The sequence below is a fragment of the Danio rerio genome, chromosome 8, assembly GCF_049306965.1.
Source record: "Danio rerio strain Tuebingen ecotype United States chromosome 8, GRCz12tu, whole genome shotgun sequence".
Lineage (NCBI taxonomy): Eukaryota > Metazoa > Chordata > Actinopteri > Cypriniformes > Danionidae > Danio > Danio rerio.
Window position 1 is genome coordinate 54,488,259 of NC_133183.1, and position 25,149 is coordinate 54,513,407.

At 38.0% G+C, this 25,149-nt stretch overlaps 3 protein-coding genes across 5 annotated transcripts in view; 2 read left to right on the forward strand and 1 right to left on the reverse strand.

Annotated features, from left to right (window-relative positions):
• aebp1b (AE binding protein 1b) overlaps positions 1-4,375 on the forward strand; it is a 41,123-nt gene extending 36,748 nt beyond the window's left edge. For both annotated transcript variants that reach the window (XM_690930.10, XM_005167251.5), the window contains exons 18-22: positions 777-956; positions 1,074-1,773; positions 1,990-2,129; positions 3,486-3,585; positions 3,683-4,375. In XM_690930.10, the coding sequence (XP_696022.6) occupies positions 777-956; positions 1,074-1,773; positions 1,990-2,129; positions 3,486-3,585; positions 3,683-4,218 (1,656 nt within the window). In that variant the 3' untranslated portion in view covers positions 4,219-4,375. The remainder of the gene's footprint in view (positions 1-776; positions 957-1,073; positions 1,774-1,989; positions 2,130-3,485; positions 3,586-3,682) is intronic.
• grk5l (G protein-coupled receptor kinase 5 like) overlaps positions 1-25,149 on the forward strand; it is an 821,722-nt gene that overhangs the window by 174,580 nt on the left and 621,993 nt on the right. The gene's annotated exons all lie outside the window — the stretch shown is intronic.
• Positions 6,764-25,149, reverse strand: part of cacna1fa (calcium channel, voltage-dependent, L type, alpha 1F subunit a) — a 67,187-nt gene continuing 48,801 nt past the window's right edge. For both annotated transcript variants that reach the window (XM_021478483.3, XM_073911111.1), the window contains 5 exons: positions 20,890-21,183; positions 14,936-15,282; positions 14,719-14,840; positions 14,258-14,575; positions 6,764-7,558 (listed from right to left, as the gene is read on the reverse strand). In XM_021478483.3, coding sequence (XP_021334158.2) covers positions 7,349-7,558; positions 14,258-14,575; positions 14,719-14,840; positions 14,936-15,282; positions 20,890-21,183 — 1,291 coding nt within the window. In that variant the 3' untranslated portion in view covers positions 6,764-7,348. The remainder of the gene's footprint in view (positions 7,559-14,257; positions 14,576-14,718; positions 14,841-14,935; positions 15,283-20,889; positions 21,184-25,149) is intronic.

Consider the following 25,149-nt stretch of genomic DNA (forward strand, 5'->3'; position numbering starts at 1 on the left):
AATTAATTCATAACAAATTAATTGTTTGTAGTGTACCGTTTCAACTACCTTACCCACATGGTCTTTGATTTACCCATAACCAAATCATCAAATCATCATCACTCTATCATCCCGACCCTAATGCTTACACAGCACTCATAATGTGAGAGCATGTTTTTGGCCAAGAACAGAATAGAAGTAAAGACAAGTAACCTAGATTCAGGTGTATAGATATTTCTTTAATTAATTTCCATGACCTTTCCAAAACTTTGTGGGATTTTCTGATTTTCCAAAACTTTTCCAGGCCTGGAAAATGCCATGTCAAAATGCCGTGACTTTTCCAAGTTTTCCATGACTGTATGAATCCTGGGGTGTTGACAAGGCAGAGATGTGACAGCAGTCAGCCATGCACAGTTTCAAGATAATTTACTATTAATGAATGTGAATCTGAAAGAGAGGCATATGCATGGGTTTACACTAACTAAATAAACACTGCATACAGTCATCTGTTGAGAATGGAATTCTCTGAAATTAGTAGAAGCCTGGCGTGGAAAGCATTCCTTAAATTGCAAAGTAATAAGTGCACTACTTTCATGAGCCCTATTCATCAATAGCAGACTTTAAAATCTGATCTCAACGTTTAAACCCAGAGAGATCATAATTTCATCTGGACAGGTTTAATTCCTAGTAAACATTATCAATAATAGACAGATCAGTGTGGATAAAACAGCTAACCAAATGTTCAAATATGAATGGTGTTGTGACACTAATGTAAGTAACATCACATTGTTTCACAGGGTTCAGAGTTGGGCAGCTGGACATTAGGACACTGGACTGAAGATGGCCATGATATCTTCCAGAACTTTCCAGACTTAAATAACATTTATTGGGATTCAGAGGATAAAGGCATGGTGCCCAAATTGACACCAAATCACCATATTCCCATTCCTGAGGGTATTCTCTCAAGCAATGGCTCAGTGAGGAAATAATCATGTGCTATTTATAAATTAAACCGCCACTTGCATACAGTAGCCTTGAGCTCAACTTTTCAGAACAGATTTGTTTTATAATGTTCTTTATGTTCTACCTTTCAGATTGCAATGGAGACTCTGGCCCTCATCTCATGGATGGAAAGCCATCCATTTGTGCTTGGTGCCAACCTGCAGGGTGGTGAGAAACTAGTGACATACCCGTTTGACATGCGCCGTCTAACCAAAGAGTCTGAGGCTATGGAGAAAAAACTTGGCTCCAGAGCAAACCGACGTAAGCGACAGTATGAGGAAGAGGAAGAAGAACCCAACCCTTACCTTCACATAGGATACCATCAGGAGAGCTACAGCGGACCCCAGGAAAACCACGCATATGATCATGAGAGCTATGGGTATCATCAAGAAAGTTATGGGTATCACCATCAGAGTCAAGGGTACCATGAGGAAACACAAGGGTATCACGATGAGACCCAAGGCTATCATAATGAAAACCAAGGGTATCATAATGAAAACCAAGGATATCACAATGAGAACCAAAGGTACCACCATGAGGGTTACTCTGAAGGGTACAATGAGGGATATCAAGAGGGATACCCAGAGGGATATAGGGGGGGTTATGGAGAGGGTGAACAAGAGGAAGAAATCAGAATGGTTGAGGACCAATCTTTGTTCCGCTGGCTGGCCATATCATATGCATCTACTCACCGCACCATGACTCAATCATATCAAAGAGGATGCCATAGTGATGATCCAACAGGTGGGATGGGAATTGTCAACCGTGCAAAGTGGAAGCCCATCCCAGGAAGTAAGCATTGTGTGTGTGTGTGTGTGTGTGTTTGAGGGGAATGTTCAATCCTGGTATTATAGTGACATATTGCAAAGGTTACATTGAAGGCCTGAAAAATGTACCACAAAGATGCCCCTCCATGTGCATGATTGAATATTTATTATAGAGCAAGGGTTGTCCAAAACAATTTGAAAGGGATTTGATACCACAGTAAAGTCCCCTCTTCTCTTGTAGGCATGGATGACTTCAGTTACCTTCACACTAACTGTTTTGAGCTGTCAGTTTTCCTTGGCTGTGATAAATTTCCTCACCAGAGTGAACTTTTAAGAGAGTGGGAGCACAACAGAGAAGCCCTACTGACATTTATGGCTCAGGTGAGCTGCTCACTTTCATTTCATGAGAACAGAACATACATTTTTTAATATATAATAAAAATTTATTTTTTTCATTTTTTCAATACTAAAGAGTCTTATTCACGACTAGGCCAAGTCTAGATTCTCCATAAAATTTGCTATTAGACCCTTATGGCCCGTTTCCACTGAGTGGTACGGTACGGTTCGGTACGCTTTTATGGCCGTTTCCACTGTCGAAGTTTACCTAAAAGTGAACCGTACCGTACCACTTTTTAGTCACTCTTTGGAAAGGGTACCAACAGGCCCAAAGGGTACTATAATGCGGAGCTAGACGTGCAGCTGAATGCTATTGGTTTACAGAGATACGTCACTCGCAGAAGCAGGAGAATAAAAACAAAGGAAGCGACATTTTTAAAAACACAGCCGAGACATTACACTGTATTAATATATACACATAATAACAAGCCATGGTCGACCCGAGCTCAAACAAACCTTGTTGTCGTCTTGATGTAAAGCCACAAAGCCAAGAAGAACAAAATCTGATGTGTCCTGTTGTTTTATTTGCCCGTCTAAAGCGTTTTCACGTTCTGCAGAGAGCTTGCAGCGCATCCATATTTGATATAACAAACTTCTTGAGCTCATATTAATAATGTGCGTGTGTGTATCCGATCCTGTCAGAACAAGATAAACGCGAGAGTGAAGCGCAAAAAAACTAAAGAAGAGCCGGAAAAAAGCAGCAAATGTTGCATCTGCAACCTAAAACATGAACAAACTGCCATGTTTAACTAGTATCATCACCTTATGAACTCAGAATGACGAAATTACTTTCTAACAAGAGGATAAATGTGCTGCTGAAGATTAAAGACACATATTAGAGGTTTGCACTGGCTGTGGGCTATATATTGTGTTGTTTTTAAACCCAACAAAGCACTAAATGTATGCTGTGTGTAGTTTTTCTGTAATTGGTAACATATCGGAGACTGTAAGGGTCTGTATGTGTTCATATATGTTGCATTTGTTTATTTATTTATTTTATATAATCGCAGAAGTTACAATAGGCTATTTCACACTCAATGATCTGCAGTTATAATCAAATTATGTTCATAGGAAGGTTAGTAATGAACATTTTACACAAGTCTTTGTCTATAAAGCATCTGTTTTGTGAGAAGAGCTTCTCATATGATATGTGAACAACCCTTAAGGCTTTACTGTGACATTTCCTCGAGTAAAATATACGCAAGCTTGATAAAGGTGATGCATACAGAACCAAAGCATGCCCTACCGAAACGGGCTATTCCTTCAAATAAACTTGTCTGGTCTTCCTCAAAGTCAAGTATTTCATCCCTGCCTGATGCAACTTTTTTATGAATGTTCCAGGTTCATCGGGGTATTAAGGGAGTTGTGAGGGATAATGAAGGCAACCCTATTACCAATGCCACTGTGTCTGTGGAGGGAGTCAACCATGATGTTAAGACTGGTAAGTTATGTTCTGTAGTTCTCTACATTGTAATGCTTGTAGAGTACAAAGGCGCTTTTATAAATACTTGATGAAATACTAAATGTTTTACACATAGGTGAAGCTGGAGATTACTGGCGACTTCTAAACCCTGGTGAGTACCGGGTAACAGCCCGTGCAGAAGGCTACTCTCCATTCACCCGTCTGTGTGTGGTAGGGTTTGACCCTGGTGCCACTCTCTGCAACTTTGACCTGAACAAGTCAAACTGGGACCGCATCAAACAGATCATGGCTCTTCATGGCAATAAACCAATCCGGTTGCTGAGCAGTGGCAGCAGGAACGGTGTGCGACATTATTCACACAGCAGTAACCAAATTCCTGTCAGTAATAGTGGAGATATGAGCAGGGCTCGTCTCCGTCGATTACGACTAATGAGAATTCGTCGTTTACGTCAACAAAGGCTTCTGGCCCAAAAAATCATACCAACTACAACAACTGTGACTACCACTTCACTTCCAACTACCGCAGAGACTACAACCGTCTGGTATGACTCCTTGCCAGAAATCTTTGAAGAGAATACAACCCCACATGAAGAAATTGAGTTGACAGATACACTGGACTACAACTACAACTACAATATAAATGATTACTAAGAGCAAACTCCAAATGAATGTTTTGCTCTGAAGATTGTATTTGACCATTTCTTTCTCTCACCTAAACAGTGTAAGGCAAGTGTATGGGGAGATTTTTTATCAGGTTCAGTGATTTGTGCAAAAGTTTCTTTTCATTTAATAAATTCTTATATTCATATTCTCACTGTTGTTGTTTTGCATTACAGCACTATTTCGCTAGCTGGAGGTCACAATTTCCATTTGGGGTCACCAAAGTTTTATGAAAAGTCTGCAAACTTAGATTGGAATGAAACTGGCAAATAACTAATCAAATTCTACATTACCTGGCGACTTACTATACATATTTTGTTGCTAAACTTGAGTAGATTTTTTAGTATTAGTAGTAGACATACTGTACTCATACTGTAGTTTTTTGTTTGTTTCGATTTTTTTAAATTTCTTTCTACTGCTTACATTTTCAAACCAGGCTAATTACTTTTCTGTTTATGTTTTTAATCTGTGGCTAGACAGGTATTACTTCTCATTGGTTAACCTCAAATAGTGGACATCATATATACAATAATTTTTTAAAAAGAGATGTTTCCACTCCCCTTCGTTATGCAATCTTTTATTTTGGAAAAAATATCTGCTTTAAATTCCTCTAGTTTTGTTTTCATCAAAAACAGTTTTAGTCAGATAGACAGTAGACACTATAGTTTGACAAATATTACTGCGGTTAGACAATAGTATATTAATTTTAATAAATATAAAATTTTAGTCGAGAATGTAGTTGTTTACATTGCAACTTTGCAGTTTATTTGCAAGAAGAGTGCCTCTTTTAAAATATTCACAATTTCTTAGAGTTCGTTGGAAGCTTGAAACGATTGACGTTGTTTATCCACAAGATGGCGCCAAAACCGCGTAACAAGCCCTTGCTCAGCGTGTTCTCTTGAGCGCGAATAAAAAGCTGAAAACCGGAAGCCTCGTGGTTTTTAAGGTAGACCGGATAGAGTCAATAAGTAGCTGTGAATAAGAAGCTGGATTCAGCCTTGTCCCTCCTTATCGCAAACACAACAGCAGTCTGGTGAGAAATCTCTGTAGACGGATGGCATTTCATGTCATGTTCAACCTTATAATCTTAAAATGTGAGCAAATTTTGCTGTTTTGTCATCATCTTAGGGGGGTCACACACCAGAAGCGCCGCTTCAATTTACGCTATACAGAATCATTTAAATACTAGCTCTAAAGTAGCGTTGCTGAATTAGTAACGGCTTCTGCTGTTCTGACGTCAGCTGCAGATATGAATCAGTTGCAGAAGAAAGTAGTTCCTAATGCAGAAGGGTTTTAGACTCTGTGTTTGATTTTCTTTTTTATGTTCAAGATTGTACATAAGTCACCATAAGTTTCAGTAGTCAGAAAGTACAAGAGGTAGAATCACTCTATAGTATGTGGCCTGTAATGATGGCAACTGTCTAGCGTGTAGCGTTAGAAGCATGTAGTGTATTTTGCTTTGTGTGAAAATATGTTGAAAGCCAGTGCCACGTTTTCAACTGAATGCTTAGGGAAATTAAATGAATTTAAGTATGAATGAATTATATTAATATGAATATGATGGGAACTGACCATCTTGGAAAAGTAGTATTAACTTTATAACACAGCACATAAGATAAGATTTAAAAGGTAGTGCTTTGTGCATAGAGGTTACAAGTGTCATTCTATAAGCACCATCTACTGTCACCATCTACTAGCACCATCTATATACATATCAATTTATTTGTTTTATTTATGTGTTTAAAATTTATGCTAGGATCTTTAGAGGGTACGGCAGGGGTGTCCAAACTCAGTCCTGGAGGGCCGATGTCCAGCAGATTTTAGCTCCAACTTACTTCAACACACCTGCAAAGATGTTTCTAAACTGCCTAGTACAAGGGTGTCCAAACTCAGTCCTAGAGGGCCGGTGTCCTACAGATTTTAAATCCACTTCCCTTAACACCTGAATGGATGTTTCTAGAAAGCCTAGAAAGAGCTTGATTAGCTAACTCAGGTGTGTCTGATTAGGGTTGGAACTAAACTTTGCAGGCCACCGGCCCTCAAGGACCGAGTTTGGACATCCCTGGTGTACGGGGAGAAAAAAAAAAAAAAAGGAAACGATGGCATTGACATGTTTAACACCTGATGATGGAAAAGCAGAAGAAAACGCATATGACATTGTAAAAATAATAATGTTGTCAGTTAATTAATCATACAGTTTAGAGTATAACTAAATGCAAAAAGGAAATACTGTTAAATATTAAAAATAACATTTACTTCCTTACTCCTGGTTATGAGCTGTGTACATCACATGTGCTGTATACATCATATACAGCTGTATATATTAAAGTACAGTAGTTTATTTAGAGCAAAATAAAGACTGTATGTATGCCAACATTATTCAGATTGCCTAGCCTGTTAGAGTTTGATTATATCTAAAAAATGAATAAAAATGTCTTTTGTCATGCACCTACAAATATGGTGGCTGCAAATTTACCAAACAGCAAACAACAGAGGGCTTCCACAAACCAATTTCAAATATGTGCACAGACAAATTCTATTAAACTTTTAAGTTTATTTTTTTACAATAAATATTGTTTCAAAGCAGCTGCACAGAAAATATTTCCGTTTTACAATCAGAACGGAAAACTGGTCAAAGATGTTATGTACAAAGTAATATTCAAAGTAATGCTCATATAGTGGCTATGTAGCATATATCAATAGGAAAACATGCTTTAATATATATTATCATATTATATCATATCATGTATTTTGTAATGGTAATGTCACATTAACAAATAATCCAAAACCATCTGCTTCATTTTAACATTTGACCACATCCGAAGCAAATGTGTTTTTTCCTCTGTAAGGTAATAATTAACATACATATAATATATGAAAGTGTTGTATACATACCCAACATTGGCATCATCTCATATTTTCCCAAAGTTTTTTTCCATAAAAAAAGAAAATGAACAATTGGGTTTATGTGGTTATCACATGTTCCTCATGTCTATTGTTCGAAATGAATATAACTATTACTACATCTTTCAAACTGAGCTCAGTAAATGAATAAGTCAATGTTTTTGATGACATCACACTCACAATTTACTTCTTCCCTGTGCATCAAACTGAAGCTCATTTAGTACGAGATCACACAGTTCATCTCATCAGACAGATCCTCATCGAAGCGTCCGGTTGGTTGCCCTGCCCTTCCTCTACATAAAAGGTCAGTTGCGGCGTTCTCCATTTCATCAACAGTCATTTGACAGGCATCTGCAATCTCCCGTTTTGCGAAGTCAACAAATTTGCGGTCTTTGGCATATAGACCCAAGCCTTCAGAAATCAGAATCTAAAAGACAGGGAAAAACCACAAGACAAAACGAATGTCAGACCAGATGTTGCACAGAGACGGTCCTATTTTTGATCTTAGACAATTTGAGGACAAAAAGGATGACAAAAAATTTGCCTAGGCCTTTTTATACATACAGTTCAAGGCAATATTTTTAGAATTGTTTTCCAACCTAATAAATAAAAGAATTAAAATGATAAAGTTCCACCATAATGAGGTGGATTAAAAACATCTGTTAAAGGGTCACGAAACACCAAAACACATTTTTTGAGCTGTTGACAGTCGTATATGTGTCCCACACTGCTATAAACACTATTAGGACACATATATTTCACTAAAAAGTGTAAATTGGTTGTTTTTGCGGTAATTCAAGCAAATTCGTACTTCCGGTTTGAAACAAATTTTTGAAGCTGCGTCACGGTCATGACATAATAGCGTTGTATTCCAGCGTGCAGACTGGGCGTCTGTGCCAGAGTGTGTCTTATTACGTCTTACAGTGAGATGCATTAATGCATGAGTAAGGCTTGGTTCAAACCAATCAGCGCGCTCTATTGTGCAACTTCATTAATATTCATTACTGTCACAGTGTTTTTACGACAGAGACGCCACGTTGTGTTGGCAAAACAAGCGTGAAGTGTTGCTTTTATAGTTTGCTGCCGTTAAGTTTTGTTTTCATTTTCTCTCTGTGAGAGTGCAGCTGGAGTCACGTGTGGATTAAACTGTACGCGACGCTCGACAACAATAACTTACGTGTCTAAGGAGGATTATTGTTTACCTGAGAGCTGTTCTCATTTCCAAACGCTGAGATCTGGATTCGTTTGTAGTATTCTCTTCATAAAGACGCGGCTCTAGTTACTGGTGATTGTCCTGTCTCTACAGATTTGGTAAGTGAGCGACCAGTGCTCTTTGTTTATTCAGTTTGCTCGTATCGAACTAAGTTAACTATTGCACAGAGTCACTGAGTGTAAACACGTTAGCATCACAACCAAACTTTAACCTCGTGTAGGGTTTTTATCGCATTTAGTGACCGGAATAACACATGCGGCTTTCTGACGCTACCTGCCGTGTGCATCTAAGTTTCAGGGAAATGCGGAGGTTTTTTTTCTCTCATTCGCCGTGCGGTATCAAACATTGCATGAAAAATACACGCTTACAGCAGTTTCTCGAATCAAATATCTCGTTTGTCGCGAGGGGCATGAATGAATTCCCTGAATGAAAGAGCCAAACTGCAGTTAAAGTCCAACATTTAATAATTTGGCAAATAATTCGACTACAGATGTCCATGTAGGTTAAACACCATCACTTTCTCCTGTCTGTGTATTTTGACTCTGAAACTCGCGCGTGCCCAAATACACTCCCACACCATGCCTCTTTTCTTCCTCCGACACTCCCCCCTAAACAGAGCTGGACACACCCACTTTTCTGACTTTTTCCAAAGTAGAGGTGTGAAAACACCCTGCTAAAACGAGGGGGTTTCATGGCCCTTTAATACACGAGAGTGACCAGCTCTATGAAAATTGCCACCAGTGTCACCAGCACTGTGTTTTATCACTGAAGGTTCAGCACAGAACCACAGACAATTCAGACAACTCATGTAGGACTCTGACACAGAGTATGGTGATTTACTGATGCACCAAAATGGTCGTCTTCATAAGATTCACACTTTCCTGGACAGCAAAGGAAAACAGAAGCCAAAGCTGGAAGACAGCTATCTGACATTGCCTGTTGCCTGAGCACTTTCAGCATGCAGTTTCCTGGAAGAGATAAGCTTCCAAAAGCCTGCTCAATGCCATTAGAGCATTTCAGAACAAAAGAACTGCCCTGTACATGTCTGACAGAGAATTCAAATGACCCATTTTTCTGCACCAGCCACATTAGGGGACAAACTAAAACTTTTGAAAATAGCTAACAAGGATATGACTGAGCACAAAGAGACTCAAAACCACTTCCATATAGGTAAATTGCACTGTAAACCCTGCTGTTGACATTACTAAATATATTAAGCTAATATAACTTGACATTACTTAAATGACAAGTTTTGGCATTAAAAACCTAAACAGGTGTGTTTAACTAACTCATTAGGCAGTATCATTAATTATTTCATTCATTTTCTTTTCGGCTTGGTCCCTTTATTAATCTTGGGTCGCCTCAGCAGAATGAAACGGCAACTTATCCAGCACGTTTTACGCAGCGAATGCCCATCTATCTGCAACCCATCACTGGGAAATACACACTCAATCACACACATACACTACAGCCAACTTAGCTTATTCAATTACCCTATAAGCCATGTCTAGACTTGTGGAGGAAACCGGAGCACCCAGAAAAAAACCCAGGCGAACACAAGGAGAACAAGCAATGCCAACTGACCTAGCCAAGGCTCAAAACAGCAACCTTTTTGCTGTGATGCAATTGTGCTGCCCACTGCGCCACCGCAACACCCCATTAGGCAGCAAAAAACTTTAAATGAATATTTAAGTAATAATTAATAAATTAAGTTCACTGAACCTAACATTTTTATTTCTTTAAACGATTCACCTTGTGCCTGTTTCAAATGATTGGTTGCGCTCAAAAATCTGCCTTGACAACCGCGCTGATTGGTGGATATATGTTATATGACACAAGTTGGTCATTTTGCTTGTGAAGCTGAATTTTGCTGAAGCGCAGCAGGACAGAGGCACTACCTGAACCAAATTAGTAAGTAGATATTTAAATGCTCATATACATTTTTCTTAACTGATATACCAGCATGGGTGTCATGGTGGCGCAGTGGGTACCACGATCGCCTGACAGCAAGAAGGTTGCTGTTTCGAGCTTCGGCTGGGTTGACGAGGGTTTCCTCCAGATGCTTCAGTTTTCTCTACAAGTCCAAAAGCATGTGCTATAGGTGAATTATCCTCATTCATTCATTTTCTTGTCGGCTTAGTCCCTTTATTAATCCGGGGTCGCCACAGCGGAATGAACCGCCAACTTATCCAGCAAGTTTTTACGCAGCGGATGCCCTTCCAGCCACAACCCATCTCTGGAATAGGTAAATTAGGTAAGCTAAATTGTTTGTAGTGTATGTTCGTATGTCCTGGTCCTCCAGCTTGGGGGTTGTTGACCTTATGACCCACCTCGTAAAAATTAGATGTTATGAAACACCAACATGGTGCGGCTAAGTATCAACTTTGATATAAATGCTGGGAGTAAGTAAAGAATATAAAAGCTGACAATTTGGAAGTTTAGGGCCCTATCATACACCCAGCGCAATGTGGCGCAAGGCGCAGCGCAATAGTCTTTTGGTAGTTTCAGCTTGGCGCAAGAGTCGCTTTGAGGCGTTGGGCTACGCTGTTTAAATAGCAAATGCATTAGCGCTCATATGTGCGCCCATAGGCGTTCTGGTCTAAAAAGGAAGGCGTTCTGTGGCGCACTGCTGGCGCGTTGCTATTTTGAGAAACTAAAATAGATTTTTCATTAGACCAAAACAAACCCGCTCTAAACTTCGGCGCAGAGTTGTACCTCGCTTACACACTTGTTGCTTAATACGCACAAGAGAGCAATAGGCAAATATCTTTACATATGAAAAACTGTAAATATTAAGGATATATGTATAGGATATAATAAGAATAGATATAGGATATACATATAAAGGATTCAAATATTACAAAACATATTTTCTAGCCTACATAAATATGAAAAATCACTGCTTTTATGTCTCGGGAGGCTTTTTTCAGTTCATTCATAACAATTTGCTTTTGTATAATGTTATTATTATTAGCAATATTATTTATTATATCCATATTTATATTTGTTTTATTAAATACAAGCTTAGATTTGCCCACCTGTCAGGTTTTAGACCATATGGGGCACAGCATGTGTTTTAGGATATAACCCAGGTTTTTGAGCACATTTTGCTATTATTATTCATTTATTCGTTTGCTGGAAATTAGAACTGAATTTAGAAATAGTTTTGAAACCAATATTTGCGCTTAACAAACGCAATTATTTATTTATAGACTAATTGATGTCTGTGCGTAAAGGCTTCCCTATCCAAGAGTGAAAGTGAAAGTATATCCATTATCTCTCATTCTCACGCAGTAGATGCTCTGTTCAACAGTTTTCTGTTAAAAAAAACTGTTAACTGTTAACTGTTTGCTAGTGAAATGCTCATTTTTTCCACTAAGACTTACTTTACGTCCTGTAAATAGCGAATGCGCTTATGGCGCGACGCAGCTGGCTTTTAAAGGGAATGGGAGATGAGACTCTAATTGGTTTATTCCCAAAACACACCTATAACTCATTAAGAAAATAAACTCAACCCTTTTAGACTATGCGCCGCGGCGCAAAGCCGATTTTCCTGTCCTTAAATTAGCAAAAGTGCGTTCTGACACGCCCTGAAAGCGTTTGCGCCCTGCGTTTTGCACTCTGCGTTTTGCGCTCTGCGCATGGACCGTCAAAATAGAGCCCTTAGTCTATTACTCATTTTAAGTTACCTGTACTTAAACATTTCATTTATCTGTAATTAAACATTTAAGTGAATTCAGTGAATTCAATTCATTTAGTTGTCAATTTCCCATTAATTAAATAAACTGAGTGAATCACTTTCCTCAAATCATTTGAGTATTCTCAACTTTTTTACTATCACTCTGCTCTGCCGTAACAGAACAACTTTTCTTTCAGTAATGTTCAATATTAAGCAGCCTTTAAAAAATGTTCTTAGAACATTAGCCCAAAAACTTTATACATTGTTAGTTTTTTACATTGTTTTTACAATGTTTTTTTGTTCAATAAAACTTTATGAAATTTGTTCATTAAAACATGTTTACGATTATAACGGCAGCTTCAGATGAACATAATTTTGTGCTGTTTTAAAAGAACATTCATGAAATGTGGGAAGGTTTTATAGCCTGTGCCAAACAGTCTTTATGTAGATATTATACAAGTTAACTCTTCCCCAAAAATTACATAAAGGTTATGCAAGAGTGTTGTGATTGCCAGTGGAGTTGTCTCAAATAATTATTAAACTGCATTTGGATCCGCAAGTCTGTTGTGAAGCAGACGCTGAGAGCAGACTTGTGGATCCAAATGCAGTTTACTAATCATGGCCGTACAGGCAAGATTAATAAACAGGAGCAAAACAGTATCATACGGGTAATTCAAAAGATGAGGTCAATATGCAGGCGAAAGGTCAGACTATGTGGCAAAGAATCAAAACCGGAAACAGAGCAAGAATCAAAACACAGAGAAAACCAACCAGGAAAACTCTTAGTAATGTTTGTACTGAAACCAGACTCAGCCATGTGTGGATAAAGGTGAGGTGTGTATATAGATCAGGGGTGGGCAAAATGTCCTGCATAGTTTAGCTCCAACTCTAATCAAACACACCTGAACATGCTAATCAGTGTCTCCAAGATCACTAATTATCTATTAAGCTGCGGTCACAATGGGCTTTTTCTCCCATAGACTTCCATTCATACGCATGCGAATGCGTCAGATCGGAAACGCAAGGTCATGCGTCAAGTTTTGCAGGTTGCTGCGGTGCAAAGTTCAAGCTTGGTGAACTTTGTCCTGCAAAATCGCATCACTTGACTGCGTGAGACCAATTGAGGATCAAAACATGACCTCTCTGAACAGAAATTTAAAATGGAGCAATCGCTTGCTTTTTTAAATGTCTAATAAACTTGTTTAATCCCGCTCCTTTTCGCAGCGCCGCACGACAGAATATCTCATGCTCAAACTCTAATCTGACCGCAGCCTAAGCAGGTGTGTTTGATCAGAGTTGGAGCTAAAATGTGCAGGACATCAGCCCTCCAGGATCAAGTTTGCCCACCCCTAATATAGTTTCGTAATTAGTGTAGATGAGCAGCAGCTGTGTCTGTGTGCATGTGTTCGGATTATTGTCAGCTGTTGCAGGTGTTGATGAGCCCAAGCGCTTCTGGGAGTTGGAGTTCGTTTAGCGGTAATCTCCCATATAGGAAACCCCGTTGGCGATTGCCACAAACTACAGACAACTCCACTGGCAATCACAACAAAGAGTAAAATTACACATTTTCAAACAAAAATAACGACATAACTATATACTGTATTGTTAATTCTTTTTATGCTCTAAATATTGGCAGAGAATGTTTTTAAACATCATAACAAAAAAAGAAAAAAAACATCTTAAACAAAAAAGTTTCTTGTACATTTGTCTCTTTCAAAGTCGATTTGCTCTATGGTAAAAGTTGTAAGTTGTAAGCACTTCATGATTTTGCTAACGATGCAATCCTGGATTAACATCTATGTTGATCATGGAACATCATTTTTGTTCAAAAATGTAATCCATACCTATTCCCCACCCCTAAACCAAACTATAGCAGCAAATTATTCCCAAAATCATAGGAGAATAATAGTTGGATAACTATAATGTAGAAGTGCATAAATTTAACCGTAAGCCTAAAGGTAACAAAAATGATAAACCTATCCCTTAATTCTGATTGCCTGATTGGATTGTTGTTCCAGGATCAACATAGATGTTAATCTAGTACATGTCCTACTTGGGGAAATAAGGTTGGTGGAGACAGGCTTATCTGGATGTTACTATTGTAACACCATTGTCTAGTTAGGCCTGTGTTCAAAGACGGCCACTGTACAAAAATAAAAATCCTAATTACTAAAAAAACAAAAAAACAATCACTATTATTTATTTTCAGACAAGATCATTTAAAAAGCTCATACCGATTCCACAAGACTGTCAGCGCTTCCTCTCTCTATATATCCAGGGCTGTTTTGCGATGGCACCCTGAGAGTAGTGTATGCTCGAGGCTGCTGGGGCACACCTGCCATTGCACTACCAAGCCACCCCGGACGTGCTGATGCTGGAAGAGTGGTGCTGCCATTGGTGTCACTCCACATTGCCTGAGTGCCCCCCACCTCGTTCACCAAAATGAGGGGCGCATAGAGGAGGCGACCCCGTCTAGCCTGGTTGTTAGCCCAAGAAGCTGAAGAAATCCCAGAGGAAATGCTGCTCCGTCGTGAGTCAAAGCTGTTGTGTGTCTGTTGAGCAGAGTCAATAAGATTTTTAGTAGAAATCCAATAGTATGATTACAACAGATCTTATATTTGACAAAATGTCACTTGACCGTTTAATATTTTATTATTATTTTTTTTTTTTTGAGAGTAAAAATTTTGGAGAATACCTGTGTTATCTGAGCGCGAGCCCTGCAGGGTGGGGAGTTTTGATGATATGTGCCAGGGACTGGGAGATCCTCATTACTGCCCTGCCTTCGCAAACACTGAATGTTAAAGTTTGGCTTCCGGCCTAACATAAAACAGGAAAAGAAAGGTTAATATTAGGGTCAAGTTTTATTTCTTTTTTATTATTTTTTTGGGTGCAGAAATAATAGGTAGTTTTACCTAATGGTGTTGGGGGAAGCATTCTTCGCCGTGCAGCAAAACCATTGCCACTGTATTCATTATTGTTGTATCCATTACCATTGAATCCATTACTATTGTAACCATTACCATTGTAGCCATTGGTGCTATAACCGTTACTGGAGCAACGATTGCCTGGATAATCAGTTCCATTGGTACCATTCCCATTGTAGCCATTTCCAGGGAAACTGCCATTGTAGTTGCCAGCATCTTGGATGTTTCCTTGGTAACCATTGCCGTTAAGGTTGATGGGCTGAACTGGAGCCACACATTCAGTGGTCCTATCAGGTACTACAGCTTGTGTTGGCGGAACTTCAGGAAACCACTGTCTGTTAAAACAACCACAAATATTTATATATGAGATCATTTGTAAAGTATTCCACATGTTGTTTAAATCATGTTAAGGACCATATGAGTTAACTTATTTGCCCTGGAATTTGCAAACAACTAGTGCAGTCAAGTTATTGTACATCCCATTTATTTACTGTATACTGTATGCAATGGATAATTCACAGCTATATGTGCAATGAGGCATTATAATGCATGCTAGTGGTCGTTGATCTTTACAAAACAATACCTTGACTGAAGAGAAAAAGGTTATTTTCATCAGTTACATTAGATTTTTACCTATAACCGTGGTTCTTAGTAATTAATATAATAATAATTGACAACAGGCTGATGGAATATTTAGAAAGTAGTGCATACCTGAGGTGATGATGAAGAGACCTATCTTTGGAAAACATTATTGTTTATTATTTCAAAAGTCTGGAGTTAATTAATTAATCTTAAATTAGTTCTGTCTGGTTCTTGAATCTGATTGGTTGATAGCCGTGTGATATTCTGCCAGTAACAGCACTCATCCAGCCTCTTAACCCTTTACCCTTGTGTATTACTACGCCCACATACAGCAACAAGGAGAGAACACTCTACAGTTTGACAAATATTGTTGCTGGATAATAGACAACATCATGTACTTTTGAGGCTTTTTTAGTTGAGAATGTAGTTGTTTAAATTGCAACTATGCAGATTATTTATAAGGATAGTGCCTATTTTAAATATTTATACTTCTGAGAGACAGCGCGTCAGTGGCTATCAGCCTGTCATTGAGCAGAGCAAAGACTTGATGTTGTTCATCCACAAGATGGCGACAGAATCCCCTAGAGCAGTGGTTCTCAAACTGTGGTATGCAGGCTTCCTTCTAGTGGTACGCGGAGGAATGAAATGTCAGGTACATGCTATACACATTTCAGAATTTATGAAAAATTATGTATATAATATGCCAATATGACAAATAGCCTATATTTCTGAGGTAATCTGCCACGTTTATTTTTAACTTTGCAGAGTTGTAGCTGCTTTACTGGGCCTACTACGCTACTGTATGTCAATACTGCTCATTTTGGTGGTACTTGGAGAGACAATTTTTTTCCTAAGGTGGTACTTGATGAAAAAAGTTTGAGAACCACTGCCCTAGAGGATAAAAAACAATGTCATTTCTACAGCCCATCAAATCATTTTTAAATGGGTAAATGGCAATCTAAGCCGATCACCCTCTTTAGAATGCTGTAGTGCTGTTTTTATATCATATATTTGTAGTGTATTTAGTGTGAGATGGAACTCGCATATCAGGAATGTGTGTTTTTTGTGTTGGCCACTTTTGTATAACCCTGAGTTACTTTTTGGTTGGCCATCTGTTTGTTTATAATGTGTCTCCTGTTCCGATACGGCATGCACTAAATTCCAGGGGTTTCATTACCACGACGTAAAATGGGCGTGGCTAGGTCGCTGTTTGGGAAACGCCCCCTTAAAAATAAAACAATACTGAGAGGTCACCGATCATGCGCAGTACAGGTTCTTTTTTAGCGCGGTCATTTCAAACAGGATGATTATGGATAAAGAACCTACCGCGGTGGATAACGAAGGAAAAAAACAATCATACAGGTTATTTTTTTGTTGTTATAATGTTATATTTTAAAGATTTCATTAGCAAGAACAGCTGACCTCGTTTTAATCCGTTTTACTGTCTCTGGGCTTTTGTACTTCCATTTTAAACCAAATAATAATGGTTGTGGTAAGGTTAACCGTGTTTTTGTAGTTTAAAATATGGTATTCAGTCATGTTTAAACAAATAAATACCACATTTTCTGTAATAAATCGTGGTTAATTTTTCTTTCTCGATCTTAGTTAATTAACATAACTCATATTTATTTTCTATTTTTATTTAAAGTCATCATACACAAAACACCTGGGATCAGGACAGGTATCTGATGTCAACTAATATAAAAGTGATCATACATGAAACCCCTGGGATCAGGACAGGTATCTGATGTTACTGTATATAATATAAAAGTGATCATACATGTAACCCCTGGGATCAGGACAGGTATTTGATGTTAATATATATAAAAGTGATCATACATGAAACCCCTGGGATCAGGACAGGTATCTGATGTTACTGTATATAATATAAAAGTGATCATACATGAAACACCTGAGATCAGGACAGGTATCTGATGTTACTGTATATAAAAGTGATCATACATGAAACCCCTGGGATCAGGACAGGTATCTGATGTTACTGTATATAATATAAAAGTGATCATACATGTAACCCCTGGGATCAGGACAGGTATCTGATGTTACTGTATATAATATAAAAGTGATCATACATGTAACCCCTGGGATCAGGACAGGTATCTGATGTTACTGTATATAAAAGTGATCATACATGAAACCCCTGGGATCAGGACAGGTATCTGATGTTACTGTATATAAAAGTGATCATACATGAAACCCCTGGGATCAGGACAGGTATCTGATGTTACTGTATATAATATAAAAGTGATCATACATGAAACACCTGGGATCAGGACAGGTATCTGATGTTACTGTATATAATATAAAAGTGATCATACATGAAACCCCTGGCATCAGGACAGGTATCTGATGTTAACTAATATAAAAGTAATTATACATGAAACCCCTGGCATCAGGACAGGTATCTGATGCTACTGTATATGATATATAAAGTATTTGACACAAAAGCCATAGGATCGGGACAGGTATCTTAAGTTATAACAGTATTAATGTAATCTGAGAGGTATCTTAAGTTAATTTGTTTAATATAACATACTGACTTCACATGAAACACCTGCGATCAGGACAGCTATTTAGTACTGCATATAAAAGGCATTTGACACGAAACCCCTGCGAATACGTACAGGTATCTGAATCTAACGGCTGTTTTCACAATCTGCGCATGATCCGTGACCTATGCAAATTCACAGATAGGCCACGCCCACCCGATGACGTAGTAGCGGTTACGCTGTACTGAAACCCCTGGAAAAAAGTGCCTGCCGTTCTGATACAGCAGACTAGTCCAGTAAAAAAAAAAAGACAGAAGAAAAGCATTAATAAAGCTGAGCATTAATAATGTTTAAAAGTCAAGGGTCGAGATTCCAACTAAAGCAAACACTATTCACCAAAATATTAAGTAAAATGATGCAAACTAAACATATAATTTTCATTAAAAACATCTGTATTTGTCTAGAAGAAATAAAGCTAAACAGGTTTGGATTATATCAAGAGTTCAGATGCAAAAGCATTTCTATCAGGCTCCTATAAATAGGTTCAGAAGTTTCATTTTTAGGCAATGAAATTAGCTAGTTAGCTAGATAATAGTTACCTAGCTAGATATTAGCTATTAGCTAGTAAATAAAATACCCTTTTTAAAATGTTACTTTAGACAATTCTTTGGTTTTTAACAAGGTCGATTTTCTTTTGCGTCAAAAGTAGCTAATTCCACCAGTGTTTTTTATGCAAAACCCTCTAAATTCACCTATTGGGACAAGACAGTGTAATTAGTTGGAAAATCGCTAAAGATGCAATTAGAAATTATTTTACCAAACATAAAACCCATTACACAAACCTTCTGAAATTTAAAATAAATAAATTTGACAAGATGCGGTTCATTCCGCTGTAACAAACCAGGGGAAAAGCAGAGGAAAAAATTGAATAAATGAAATCTGTCAAGTAAGTGCATTAATCAATAACATTAAAACTGACTTTAATTAAATCTTAACAATCTGTTGTCATTACTAATATTTATGTTTAGATTTAATGTAGAGCAGTGTAAACATTGCAAACATTGTAAACTAAGTTTGATAGATTCAAATAATATAGTGTAAAAACATTATGAAACATCAATATCTGTGCATTGTCCATAAAAAAGCTTATCAGACGTGAAGGTAATATAAAGTCATTTAAATAATGTATAGTTTTATACACTATATTTATCTTTTAAAAATAGCCTACATTAGCAAATAAAACACAAGGTAGGCCTACTGGGCTTAAAGGGGATGCCTCTCAGACAATATTAGAAGCTGTCATTCATTCCTTCTCACCATACTTAAGGTCTTGGTCTCTTGTTTATCTTCATAGCATTCAAATGGCATAAAAGAATGGCATCTTAAATCTGTCTTTTGTGAAACGCAGTTGCCATTTAATGTATAGTAACTTGAACTCATTCAAAGTAGCGTCGCTGTGCAAAAAAGTTTTATGAATGTATGTTACACTTTCGACTGTACATTGTGTTTTCTTTTTCTTATAATGCACAGAGTTTTGAGGTAAGGGACTTTTTCATTTGCCATTTACTAACAGTCGGACAGTCTCATCCAGTTCAAACTCTGTCTTTTAAAATCAAAAGCGGAATAAAACAGTCTCCTCATAAAGGCCGGCGTATCAGTTGAAAACATGATTCGATTCCCGCTCTCTGGTTGGGTCTCGGGATATAGTGGCTTTTGCAGTCAAAGGCAAGTGGCGTTTAGCAGCTTTTGCCAACAAACTGTTTTTTCTAAATGGGCTGACGCTGGCATTTAGATGATTAGAAGCAAATATATTTGTTGATGGTGTATTACGTGCCTAAAGCGTTCACTCAATGTCATTATCTCATTTTGGCGGAAGTGGCGTTTAGCGGCTTTTGCATCTAAACTCTTCATATATTCCATAATATTTCAGCCAATTTCATCTTAGGCTATGATCCAAATTCTGAGTAAATGTTGAAATTACTGAAGTGATTTTTATGTGTTTTATGTATGTAATGATATTGTTATATACAGTTGAAGTCAGAATTATTAGCCTCCCTTTATTTTATTTTATTTTTTTAAATATTTCCCAAATGATGTTTAGAAAAGCAAATAAATTTTCACAGTTTGTCTAATATTTTTTTTTTCTTACAAAGAAATTCTTATTTGTTTTATTTCGTTTAAAAAGCAGCTATTACTTTTTCAAACATAATTTTAAGGACAAAATTATTAGCCCCTTTAAGCTATATTTTTTTCATAGTCTACAAAACAAACCATCGTTATACAATGACTTGCCTAATTACCCTAACCTGCCTGATTAACTTAATTAATCTAGTTAAGCCTTTAAATGTCACTTTAGGCTGTATAGAAGTGTCTTGAAAAATATGTAGTAAAATATTATGTACTGTCATCATGGTAAAGATAAAATAAACCAGTTATTAGAAATGAGTTAGTAAAACTATTATGTTTAGAAATGTGTTTTTTTTCTCCATTAAACAGAAATTGGGGACAAAAAATAAACAGGGGGGTAAAAATTCAGGGGGGCTAATAATTATGACTTAATCTGTATTTGTTTGGGATTTAAAGGGTTTCTGTCTGTGTTGTGGGTTATCACTCTGCCTGTATGCCTTATGTTATGCTGCCTTTTAAAGGTAACAGCCAGTGTGAATCTGTTTGCTAATTTCAACTGCACATGCTCTGTCTTGAACCAATGGTAGTTTTAAGTTTTTTACCAGCTAAAGCAAAACTTTTTCCAGAAATTTCACCTTGGTGAGCTGTTGCAAACTCCAAAAACTGCGATTCTAACAAACTGATTTCGTTTAAAAACATAATTTGTATCAAACATTTCCAACTTACTGTTCAGGTAAGACTGCAGTCTGAGGGTCCCCACTGCCCACACCACCTTGGTCTGCAGTGTATGTCAATTCTGTGACTCCTCCTCCCATGACTACTTCTTCTCCTATGATTGATCCCCCATGGACTACTCCATCTGTTGCTACCCCATGGACAACTCCCGCTTCCATGACTCCTCCCATAGTTGCTCCTCCATGTCCTCCTGGAACGACATCCCCTTCTGTGACTTGTCCATTTTGCATGGCTACATCCGGAGATGGGGAAGGTGGATAGACACAAACTCCAGTGCTGTCATTCCTGAAATATGAAAAATTTTATGACGAGATCTCAAAAAATCTGGTAAAAATTTGTTGTCATGTTTCCTACTTTTGGTGGAATTTTTCTAAGTTCTACAAATACCTGCTCAACAAACAACTGAAAGGACATTCTTCTTCATGGAAGTATGACTTTTGATAACACAAATAAAGCATTATTTGCCTTCGAATCAATATTGGAACAATATCACATCAATCGTGCTTCATTTACAACAGGATTCGGTACCAGTTTCTCTTCCTTTTATTAAATGACTGTTGTATGTTTTATGTAGATTTGCATAATGTGTGTATTGCCCTCTACTTTGCTGAGATGTATCGTATGATGAAGAAACAGTTTAAATGTCCTCATATTTTTTACAGAAAATGTTCTCAGCACCATTCTTTCAACACCCTAACTATAAAGTAATTGTTATTAAGCATATTAAGGAAGTATGTGGGATCAATGTCATTTAGGGCCCTATTATAGACCTGGCGCAATAAGGCGCAAAACGTGTTTCCAAGACATGTTGCTATTTTGAGACCAACGCAACCTTGATTTTTCCGTCTTCCGCCACGTTGTTTAAATAGCAAACCCATTTGCACCACTTTTGTGGACTCATGGGTGTTCTGGTCTAAAATAGAGGTGTGTTAAGGCGCATTGCTGGCGCGTTGCTTTTTTGAGGAACTAAAGTTGACTGTTCAATAGACCAGCTGAGAGCAGGGGTCCATTACTTCGTACCTCACTTAAATGATCTAAAATTATTTGACAGATCCTGGATCTGTTCATCTTGATAATTGATCTCTCGCTACAAGTTTGCGAATCAGATTAAAATGTCTGGATGAACTGGTCTGAGATCGCTGCGTGTGTTCTGAAGGACTGATCTGTCGATTCTCGAAATCATGATCAGCAATGCAACGATTGGCTGACCGCACAGCAGCGTAATGACATCATCTGATTAATATTCAATTATCCATAGGACATCCATAACATAAAATTCACAGTAAACGGTTTGTTAAATATGACACGCAATAACTTTCCACGTTAGTTGTGGGCTGCAGGCTTTACACTTTCATGTGTCAAGAGTATTCATCATGTATTTCAATGCATATCAATGTATTTAGTTTTACATTTAGAAAAGATTTTCTTTATTATAGTAGCCTAGCCCTACTCATGTTTTTTAATCAGTGTAAAGAATAACTGTATCAATAAATTTTGCATCAAAAAAGCATTTTGATATCGGTAAAGGTATCAATCACCAGCATATTAGTGATCAAGACACGTGCATGACTGCATTTTTATTATCCTTTTTTTAAGTCGAATATTGTGAATATAATGTGTTTGCATCTAAAAAGTTCATATCAATAAATTTTCTCTTTGAACCACCAGGTGGCAGTCTTTTACTTTTATTTCAGAGTGCAGATTGCATAAGTTTTATTAATATTTTTTAACTTTATATATAAGCCATTATGGGGCACAACTGACTACCATGATTGGTGAAAAATACTATTATAATAAGTTAACTGGTGCTGCAGAACTTTTCTGTTTCCCACATTATGAAAATATATTCCTTTTTGTTCAGCAGAACAAATTCTATTGTACAGGCTTGGAACTACTTGTGTGTAAGTAAATGATGGCAGTTTATTAAATGAGTTATAAATATACATGCCCATTACAGGCACTGGCAATTAGTTAAACTTGAGTTAGCCAATTGTAACCTGGATTTGTTAAGTTGACTAAATACCGCATCCTTCAATCAAAATAGCCTAAAACATCTTTCAGACTCAGTGGCTATATGCTAATTAAGCCATTATAGACCTTTTTCATGGCTGCTGCACGGAGGGCGCCATAGCGACCAGCGTCTTCCGGTAGAATGCTAAAAATTTCCGTTTACAGCGTATACAACTGGTAATTTGCACACCGAAAATGGGGTTCAAATAACGTTTTTAATGGATAACAGAGTGTTTTTGTGACACACAACTTAGAAATGTGTCTGTTAAAGCCGTTATAATCTGTCACATGTGGTTCAAGCGCGTCAGAAATACACACGCACACACACACACACACACACACACAGAGAGAGAGAGAGAGAGAGCAAACCAGAGTACTGGCATGAAACTTAGCAGGTAGGAAAATCGTGCAATTTACAAAAATGACCAATAAAAGTCTGTTATTGATACTCTGCTGACTGATTTGCTGTTAACTCTAATCGCGAGCCGTTTGTGTTTTATTTCGTGTGTTGTATTCACCACGGGTTTGTGTTTTTCTGTCATTTCGAAATGACACTAGCCTATATTTTCACTTTGTCACTGTTATTAAATCAGTGTGTCAGTGGCACAGTACAGGCTACGTGTGTGTGTGTGTCAAACATTTTGGTGAATTACATTTGTTTGGGCTGGTTATATATTTGAAATAAAGAGAAAATGTTGACTTTAGCGATGACAAGGCTTCATTTAAACTGCAGAAGATGGCGTCTGACAACCAGGGGAAAATGCCTCACAGCAGCTGTTTTCCATCCTATTAGATCGCATTTCTTTTAATGATTAGTCCAGAAAGTGGTGCTGATGGACAACAGTATTAGTTCAAAGAGGATAAAAGCAGGTAAATAGATTAAAACTATCGTTTCAAAGCTGTCCATATGTGACTGTTTACACGCATTAGCTGCCGACTGGAAGTTCTTCGCATTCTCCTTGCGCATACACGCAAAGCATAATGGGTAATTTTGCGTTCCAAGAAAAAGGTCTATAGACTCAGGGCCTACTCACACTATGCCATCTGTACCGTGCCCAGGCCCGTTTCCCGGATCGTTTGAGAAGTGTGAGTGGGCTGAATCGGGCTCCAGCACGGTTCACTTGGCCGGCCCTGGCCCGGTTGGAAGAGGTTGGCCTGAGCGCGGTTCACTTGGGCTTTGGCGCGGTACACTTGTGTGTGAGTGCAAAACGCGCCAAAGCCCGAAACTGAAAGTGAGACGTGACTTTTAAGGGGTTGTTTCATATGGATTTATTAATCACTCTTACTGTTCAGTGAATGCAAACTGCCGTAGTTTATTAAAGACGAGAACTCACTGCACGACACCTGTGCACCTTCAGCAGACCTCCTCATTCCTCCAGCACGAGAGCATTATGATTGTTTTTGAGCGCCAAAAGTGGCGGATCTGTTCGGCAAAATATCTGACTGCGTGTCACCGCATCCCTAAGGACTGTTTGGCGAAATATTTGACTGCATGTCACTGCATAATAAACTACTGAAACGATATAACTAGAGAAATCTCCACTGTGCTGCTGAGTGAGAGAGCGCTTCTCACTGAAAAGCACAGCAGCGATGACGCAAGCGTGCCGAGGCCCATTTGTGGTGTGAGTGCAGGCCGTTGGGGGAGACGGGTGGGGGGACAAGCGTGCTTTGGCCCGGTTCGAGGCAACTGTACCTAGTGTGAGTACGGCCTAAGGTCCAATCCCAGTTCTATGTTGTACCCTAACCCTACACCTACTCCTACACCTCAACCTTGGCCCTTGAAAGTGTGAAGGGGTAGTAATAAAAATATTTCCTTATAAAAAGAGACACCAGTACTACACATGAACACATAAGATCACAAGTCGCAGCTAAATCATTCATCACACGAAATCAGCTGTAGTCATTCTGCTAGATGAAAGCACAGTGGAACTTTAAAGACCACTTGCTCACAAAATTGTTATGCAGTTTTCAGCTCGAAAGTGTATGAGACTCCAAGTTTCCTCAGAGGTTCCTGTTTCGACTGGTGGATAGTGTTGCAAGAAACAAAGAAAGCTGTACTGTATTTATACAGTGCTCATATTCATGGATGTAACCACAAGTTAAGTTATCAGACTTTAAAATACAGTATGTTGTGGAATATTTTGAAGTGGTTACTATAAGGCACTATAGTTTGCGAAATGTAGTGATATAAAAGAAATTAACTGAAGATCATGACTGTAACGTTGATATGAATGTAATAAA